The 9,531-nt window shown below is 38.8% G+C and overlaps 1 protein-coding gene across 41 annotated transcripts in view; it reads left to right on the plus strand.

Moving 5' to 3' along the window:
* The window catches only part of ank2b (ankyrin 2b, neuronal), a 191,860-nt gene extending 184,343 nt beyond the window's left edge, over window positions 1–7,517 (plus strand). For all 41 annotated transcript variants that reach the window (XM_082160841.1, XM_082160835.1, XM_082160844.1 and 38 more), the window contains 5 exons: window positions 1,978–2,061; window positions 2,995–3,159; window positions 3,901–4,089; window positions 4,787–4,878; window positions 6,596–7,517. In XM_082160841.1, the coding sequence (XP_082016967.1) occupies window positions 1,978–2,061; window positions 2,995–3,159; window positions 3,901–4,089; window positions 4,787–4,878; window positions 6,596–6,830 (765 nt within the window). In that variant the 3' untranslated portion in view covers window positions 6,831–7,517. The remainder of the gene's footprint in view (window positions 1–1,977; window positions 2,062–2,994; window positions 3,160–3,900; window positions 4,090–4,786; window positions 4,879–6,595) is intronic.
* The last annotated feature ends 2,014 nt before the right edge of the window (window positions 7,518–9,531 follow it).

Below are 9,531 nucleotides of genomic sequence, written 5' to 3' on the forward strand. Positions count from 1 at the left end.
AGAAGAGTTGAACTAACTCAAAATGATTCCTCTGCATTTAGTTTGAGTCTCGAATCACCGGATTACAAAACTTTGCTTTCAAGATCTGTGAAGACTCCATCAACAGGCATTCAGGTGTCAGTAACTGATTTAAGCTCAATCTCTCCAATAATTAGCACATCCTCTTCCGATCAGAGGAATTCGCCAGAATCCCATGAATCTCTAAGCGAGAGGATTTCTTGTGCTGAAGAGGTTGTCCAGCTTGAACAGACGTTACCATCATTTGGTGGTGAAGATCCTGAATCAAGTTTAGCCTTACCTGGGACTTATCCATGTGTAGCTGCTATGACACCTTGTACTCTGGAAGTGACTCAAGAGCTCAAAGCCTCTGAGATGCCTTCAAAACTGACAGGTGACCAGATGCAGTTAGATGCCACTGTAGCTTTAGATGTTGACTCTCCACTTTACAGTCTCAATCTTAACTACAAACCAAGACCCGTTCACACAGATAGCATTGAGTCAGATGCAGAGTTTTTTGATTGCCAACAAACGTTTTCTGATACATCTGAGCCAGAGATTGGATCATCACAACTTTTAGATGTTCCTCAAGCAATTTACCAAGTTGAGGAACTTCCATCTTTATCAAGCAGCCCTGAATACCTGACCGGTATACCTAAACTTAGAGAGTACACTGAGTTGAAAAAGGATGATCGGCCCCTATCCTGGGGCAGTGAGGACCTACCCATAGTTCTTGAGCCAGAGGACGAATACTCTGGTGAGGAGAAGGCTTTCCCTTATGATTATACAGGTGATCATTCATTTGCTGAAGAGCTACCTCCAATGAAGGGAATAGAGTATGATGACGATGATGACTTTCTAGGGAGGGTAAGCCATTTAGCATGACCTCAGTTTCTGAGGAAGAGTGCTGTAACTCCCGGCCTGTGCTAACAAACTGACTTAAGCATTTCAAGCATTAAACATTTCAGTGCCAGCAAGCTAATGTTTGCCGTTTCAATTAAAAATCAGTTAATAAACATGGTTTATATGTGAGCACCCAATCTGATCTCACGGGAAACCTATGTTACGAGGTGGCGATTTCATATGAATTTGTATGAACTGAGTTGTGCAGATCGTATGAATATTAGAAAAAAGCATGAAGGTCCATCCCAAACATGCCCGTCACTGGGGAGTAAGCAGATCATACAAAAACATATGAATGAGATATGAATTAGCCACCAGTTTGCCAAAATAGTGATTGAGATTGTGTTGGTGCATCCCTTTGCTTTAACTGAAGTAACTTTAATTATTCGATATAACGTCACAATTGACAAGCATTTAAAAAAAACAATAATACTTTCGCACTTTGAAATTAATGTTTTTTTTTGACTGCATGATTTTGGTGGATTTTCATTCCCAGCAATGCTAATATTTCCATTGCCATCATTTAATGATACTAATATCTGGTTTGCATAATTTTTTTTTTACATTGCTGGGAAGACAAATTTAGCAATGGTAACACTGGTGAGAATAACTGTTTTTACAAAAAAAAAGGTAAAAAAAAAATAAAAGATAAAAGGAACTTTCAGAGTACATTTGCATGGTGTGACATGCAAGTAAATGAGATATACAATAGTACTGAAGACATGCTCCCACAATGCATCTCTGCTACTCTTAGGAAATAGCTGAGGAACTAGGTTTGCTGTCTGATAGTTCAGAGGAGGAGGTTTTGACCACCAGGGTGGTGCGGCGCCGTGTTATAATTCAGGTACCTGTTTTGGGTGTGTGGGTCAATAGACCCCCATTTCCATGTTATGGGGGGGATATTGAGCAATTGAAGTGTTTTCATTTGCTGGTATAATGAAAGAAACCTGTTACGTTATATTTCATTTCCCATAAAGGTATTTGTCTCTCAGGACTGAAGTTAACCTTTTCCATTAACATTAAATTCAATCTCATAGTCAGAAACAAAAAATATTTTTTTTTTGGATTTTTTTTTAGGGTGACGAGATGCCTGAAATCCCTCCTCAGACAGTGACAGAAGAGCAATACACTGACGAGTTTGGAAACATGGTGGTCAAAAAGGTAAATGTTTGAACTTTCAGCTGTTCTGTGTCTTTACACAGATTCAGTCCATGCGATGTTACGTCCATATTTGCCCTGCATTTGCTACAGTTGGTAAAATACCGTGAAAATGCTGCCGCAGAATCCTTTTAATTGGTTCATTGTAGGATGCCTTTAGAATAATTCACGTTATTTGAAAGAAATACGAATTACCTTATAATTTACAATGACACAAGTTTGTTTTTTTTAAAGAGGAATGAGTTTGATTATTTCAAAGTTTGTGAGGTTCATGGCATGAAAATGGCACGTGCCATTGACGTCATTTTCCGGAAATCCATGTTTTCACTGTTATGCGGTAGGGGGCGCTGTCTAACATCTTCTGAAAGAGTACAGAATCTCCGGATCAAAACACTGGGGAAGAAGAAGCAGAAAACAATGATAAAAGCATTGCTTACGCACATTGTAGACTTGACTTTCTCAGCTTTTTTTATGAAACTTACCCACAGTCAAGTGTAGATAAAAAAGAATGCACGAAGCTAAAATACATTTATTTTTTAGTTTGTTTAAATACAAAAAATTATTCTGGGGGCCATGAAAGCTTTGTAAAAATTATCAAAAATGCTGGCGGTGGCTGGCAACTTTTTTTATATTATTTTTGAATGCTGGCGGGGAAAGAGTTAAACTAGTCTTGTTAAATTACACTTTTTACTCACAATAAAAGCATGACATCTGAAGCTGAAACTACCCGCCACTAAACTTCACACTGAACTAAGCACATTGTGATTGGTCACTTGACAATCCAATCAGACGCTGTCTTCCTGTCTGTGGCTCTTGACCAGAAAAATACGAAATTATATTATAATGATTATTTTCTTAATATGCTGGAAGAATTATACTTGATACTGTACTTGATAACATGATCATTTTTATCCTTGCGTCGTCGTCTCCCCACAGATAACAAGGAAAGTCATCCGTCAGTATGTGTCAGCAGATGGAGTAGAGCGAGAGGAAGTGATGTCAGAGGGACCGAGACAGGAAGTCGTCGCTGTGGACGAGGCTGACGGTTTCTCTAAAGTCGTGAAGAGGACGGTGGTGAAGAGCGGCGGAGATCAGACCGAGGTGGGAAACCTTTCTAGTATAGGGATGTTTCTACCACTTTGTTCAAGAACGAGTACGTTACCGATCCTTCATTCTTGGTACTTTGCGATTCCTATATCTGTATTTTCACTGCATTTTAGAAAATTTGGTAGAGAAACAAAACGAATAAGAATCAGAAGGGCGATAACGATAAAGTTCTAAAAATAAAAGAGTCCACAATACACTATAGCGATAACGACACAGAGAAACGCTATCATTGGAATCACTTTCAGAATGATTTTTTTTTTTCAGCTGATGAACGATAAAATCATTGACAGCCCATTAGAATCCATCCTGTTTTTAGACCTCGAGCATTTAAAGTGACAGACGACAAAACTGGAGAATAAACAGAAAGATATCATCCGCTGGTGTGAACGGGCCTTTAGTCATTTCATTCTGAAGTTAATATGTACGTGTTTCTGTTCATTTCACTGTTCGTTTATCCACTTCGCTTCACTTACAGACACAGATATTGAATTTATGAATTCAATAAATTGATACAGCATAGACATCCTAACTCTTCAATACCTCCATTCTCCTAGCTGTTTGTTCTGTTGTTGAGGCGTTTAATGAGAACAAGTATGAGTTAGTACAGAATCAGCTTTATGTTGCTTTATGACCAATAGGGAACACAAATTGTATATCTTGAATGCACTTGTACAGTAAGTTGCCCATGCATACATCTTATAGGCCTCCTCTATAAAGGCAATGCTCTCTCTTCAGGTGACCTTCTCTGAACCCTTCTCGTACTCTGGGGCGACGGCTTCTGAGTTCGAGGACGAGCCCGTCCAAGGTCGAAAGGTCAGCAAGGTCGTCAAAACCATGGTAGTGCAAGGTGAACGACTGGAAAAACTAATCGGAGACCCTTCACTCTCATCGGATCTCCCATCAGCCAAAGACGACTTTGAAAAGGTCTGGATATTCGGTTGTTATCTAATGCAATGACATTTGGAATATGTTTAAGGGTGGTGTCCAAATACCTTTTTGGTCAATAGTTAATAATACAGTAAATATTACTTTTTGTACCACTAGCTCAAGTTCAGAGTGGTCACTAGTGACGGGAGAAACTAAGGGTTTTGAAGCTTTGAATTGGTTGATTCGCTAAATGATTCACTGTTTGGAAGCGCTGGCGACCCCTGCTGGTCAGAACAGTGTAAATGCAGCGAAAACAGTCAAAACATGCAGAAAAACAGCTTTTACAAACACAATGTAGTTTCTTTGAAGGTGTCATCTATTAAATGCGGTTAACAAATCATCTAATACCACTAAATATGGAGAGTCTCTTTAATATTATTTAAATGCCTAAAAATGTATAAGACTGATCCGAGATCAGGTAAAAATCATATATAGACACTGGTTTATGAGTTCACAGAGATCATCGCCCCCTAGAGGCGAATCATTGACATTTGAAAACGTTTCGAAACAATGACAATGTAATGAAGCCTCGTCTACTGACATCATGTGACTTCGGTTACAGTTTGTCCAAACAAATGATTCACTAAGGATTCGAAGCTTCAGGAATCATGTTTCCGCACTAGTGTTCACTGCTGAACTGTAAGTGGCATTACATGTCTTATATTTCTGAGTAATTTCTCTCTCGTATGTCTAGGCTTTGAGCTATGTAGGAAGCTTTGGGCAAGTGCACCTGCCTCATTTAGTTGAGAGAGAGACGGTGAAAGAGGACGGCTCAGTGGTCAGAAGGTCTGGACGGTGGCATGTCCGTTTAACAGATTAGGAGAATGGTGTGATGATAATAAAAAAGCAGTTAATAATACCTAATCCACCAAGTGTTGCAGCATAATGCATTTCTTAAGGCGACAGATGTCTTTATCTGCTGCTTGAGTTTCACAATTTACTCAAAGTTGATGCTAAACCAGAAACAATGGCATTTTAAAATATAAGAGTCCGTGCCGGTCAAGAAGGCGTTGTAGAGGCATGTGTGTGTTAAAGACCGAACTGTTCTTCTAAGCTACAGTGTGTTATTTTACTAACATGTTACAGACTCACTCCACTCTTTCTCCACTGGTTACTGGTAGCTCTGCATCAAACATCAAAAAGGTGATTTTCAGTGCAATTAAACTCGGGATGCTCGATATATCATCCAACATATCGGTACCGATATATGTTCATTTTTAATGTTATCGGCCCGATAATAACATTTGTTCGATATATTAAAGCCGATAAATAATGTATTATTGCGCACTGTTCAACATGATGGTTTTGAGTTGCTTGAAATATGATTGGAATCACTTCAAAAAAGGAAAATACAGTAAAGTGCAACATGTGTCATATCGGCTACATACAATTATGAGAACATTATGATTGTGTAGTTGAGACATGGCTTTTAATGGTGAGACTTGTTTTTGCAATCAGGTTCTCAAAAATTATATAAACATTTGTATTTAGATTTATCGGCCAATATATCGGTTATCGGCTTTCAAATATAAAGAATTATTGGTTATCGGTATCGGAAAAATTGTCATGTCGGTGCATCTCTAGAAAAGGTTTTGTTTTTTTAATTAAAACACATTAATTAAAATTTCATTTTATTTATTAGAAGAATGTAGAGGTATCGTCGATCACAGAATCTCCGATGATTCTAAACTCTAAACAATACGAGGAAAAATCAGTCTAAACTTTAAACGTGACGTCGTGGCTTTCAAAGAGGACTTATTATTATTTATATAGTGTGTAATGTTGCAGTTTGAGCATGAAAAACCTTTGCAAAGTTCTGAACTCCTGAAACGCCTCCATTGTAGTCTTGAGTTTCTTCTGGGAACGAACACGTCACAATATTCCTCATTTAAATGATTAATATGCTGAATAAAGGGGTGGGGCCTAGTTGAGTTAGTTAGTAGTCTGTTGAAACTGGTGGTTATGGTAAGGGGCGGGACATTTCCCAAACACGCTCGAAGCAATCGACCAATCACAACACACTGCTCCAGCCGACCAATCAGGGCACAGTGTGCTTTTCAGAAGGAGGGGCTTCATAGAGACAGGAACTAAACAGAGCGTTACTGACAGACTGGGAGGAGAGGAGAACCCAGACAGCAACATAGTGTCGGCCCAGATCCGGCCCACATCCGGGCCGTGTGGAATCCATGTTTACCAGATGTGGCCCGACACTATGTGGCAGTCTGGGAAATAAACATTCAAGCATGATAACCTGTTCTAGTAGAGCCTGAAAACAACATCAAGGGCATAATATGGCCTCTTTAATATGTGGAGAGTGTAACTAAAGGATTGATTAACTAATCATTGCATTTCCCAGACAGCAACATACTGTAGTGTCGGCCCAGATCCGGGCCACATCCGGGCCGTGTGGAATCAATGTGTACCGGATGCGGGCCGACACTATGTTGCTGTCTGGGTTTAAAGATGTTCACAGGTGTCGTGACTCTGATGTGTTGATTTGTAGGACCCGCATGCATAAGACACGCACCCAGAAACGAACGGTAGTGAAGGACGGCCAAACCAAACAAACGCACCTGGAGCAGCTGGAGGACACGCTGGACGTCCCGCGACCCCACGACCTCCTGCGACCCCACGACCTCCCGCGACCCCACGACCTTCAGGAGCACCTGCACCGGCTGCTCCAGCGCTACTGTACGCCGGAGCCGGAGTCAGACGCCGGAGAGCAGGACCAACAGTAACTCCACACGGCCTCTCACACACTCCTGCGGGTTTACGTCTGCCGGCCTTTCTACGCACGCAAAATAACTCTTCACTCGGCTCCCAGATCCCATTTGATCTTTTCTTATTTATTATTGCTTGATCTTCTCATTCTTGGCAAATAATGTAAACATTTTAACCGCTTTATGGCTGAATGTCTTTCTTATTTTCCTGACTGAATTTATTTTCTCATTTTGTGACCAAAGATAGTGTTTCCTTCCGAATTGCTGAGTGAATTGTATGAAACCGTAGATGTTTTGTGTGTGTGTGTGTGTGTGTGTGTGTGTTTCATTTTGGTTGCTGTGTTATTATAGAAGCAGAACTAAACATAATGAAAAATGACTGATGCTGAGCTCAATGTCAAACCAAGACATTTGTAAATACTGGACTTTGTTCAAACTCTGTCATATACTCTTCTGTCTCCTGTAATTGCTGTGCAACTGCATCTATGGACTGCTGTACTCAAGAACATGTCCGATTACTTGCTTAAACTCTCACTACAGACCTGATCCAATATCATCTGAATATCTCTGAGGCATGTGAGTTTGTAACCGCAGTTAATCAAGTGCAAGCGATCAGATATCTGAAATAATACCTGGCTTTGTATTTATACTGAGATTTAAAAGCCACCAATAAATATCATGCTGTAGTCTTTCTTAATCCCAGAATGCTTCTGAATGGTTTTTAATTAGATTGAGAATTTATCAGTTTATGTGGATGAAATTGTTTGGTTTTCATACGTTCAATAAGAATGCTGCCATTATACACAGTTATCTGTTTGTCTGTTATTTGTGTGTGTGTTTGTGTGTGTGTGTGTGAGAGAGAGAGAGAGAGAATGCAACAATGTCTGTGTTTATTGTAAACATGCTAATGAATGAATGAATTTTTAATTCTATCCCATTTTCTGTCTTTTTCCAGTTTTTAAAGTATGAATGTGTTTATGATTATGATCTGTTTGTGATGCTCCTTACAGTAGAACACGGAGGACGAGTGATTCAGCGTTTGGCAGATTTGTTCATTTTTTCTTTTGCTGTTGCAATGATGTAAAATAAAAATGAAAAGTTAATCTTACTAATATTACACTGCTGTCACTCACAGATCTAATACACACATGCGGTTTCTTTCCCTGCTGTTTACGTTCACAGACGTAGTCGACTGTGAACTTTGTGTGTCTTTGACAGTTTAAGCTCAATAACACGTGAGAGAGAACTTGCTCTAATACTCACGGGATGCCCCATCTGACATCCAGCTTTCTGTGCGCGTGATTCGGGTGTGTGTGTGCGCTCAGAAAAACATATATCAGAAGTTTCGACTGAAATGGCTTTTAAACGCATGCAGATAATAAACTTTCATGATGATGAAGAACTGCAATAATGTCCCATGAGTGTGACGCGATAGAGATGATCATCAAAACCAAACAGATGTTTCAGATGGCAGAGTTTCCACTGTACAGGCTCCGCCCTCTTCTGGATAGGGGCGCAGGGAGAAGCAGCTCATTTGCATTTAAAGACATGCACGAAAAACAGCATGTTTTTCCTTTCACTCAAAACTGGGCATTTACAACATGGTATAATAAATGATCTGTGGGGTATTTTGAGCTGAAACGTCACACACACATTCTGGGGACACCTCTTGTAAAAAAAAAAGGGCATATTAGGTCCCCTTTAATAACTGTGCACCCTTTGCAATGTGACCTTGCAAATGTATAGTTTTAAGGTAAAACGGAAAATTTTAATAAATAAAATGCAATAAATGCAGGATATTGAAGTTATTGATACACTTAAAAAAAGTTTTTAGCACCCCAACAAAAAGATCCTGGAGCTCCCATTGGTGGAAACGAATTGTAAATTCAGGTCTTTTTTTTTAAACGTATGAATTAGAGCAAAATCTAAAGTAAAATCCCTCCAATACTGTTTAAAAGCATCATGCTTGTTGATCAAAACCACATTATGATCATTACCAAGAATGCCCATATTCATAATAAAGTATGAGCAGGTCCTGTACGTCCAGACTTCTGACTTGTACTTTTTACAATGATTAACACTGGAGTAGTTGCATCAATATCCCAATCATAAAACAACAACAATAGCAGATAAAGTAATGAACTGATGGTTGATGCAAGCACAATTTAAATGACATGTTTACCCATTAGACCTTTAGAAGTTAATACATTTAACATTAGAGAAAAAATGTTTGTGTTCTCAAATGTATTGGCTAAGTTACAGCAAAGTGAGATTTAGCTCAAACTAAACACACGTATGGCATGCGTACTGACTAAACAAAAGGAAAAGGAACAAAAACAGTAGTTGAAAGAGGTACTTTAAAATAATAAAGTGTACGTTCTTAACAAACTGTTTCATTCTCTATGTTTACCAGCAGACATTAAACAAATATTCTGGGTTAAATAACTTAAGCAAATTACTAATTGTACATTACAGTAACAAATCGCTTTACAAACATTTAATTGGATTTGCAAAGTTGTCTAAATCATCTAATGAAGTTCTGGATATGTCTCTGTAAGATTAACATTGATGAAATATTAATTTTCCACTAAAAACAAACAGAATATTCCAACTATCAGGCATAAAGTAACTATTGCAAATTCATCCACAGTTTGATGTAGATTAGATGGAATGAATCAGTCATGATGAGCATAATATCAAAATAACGTCAATACAAGCA

Source organism: Leuciscus leuciscus (genome assembly GCF_965113295.1).
Source record: "Leuciscus leuciscus genome assembly, chromosome: 2".
NCBI classification, from domain to species: Eukaryota; Metazoa; Chordata; class Actinopteri; order Cypriniformes; family Leuciscidae; genus Leuciscus; species Leuciscus leuciscus.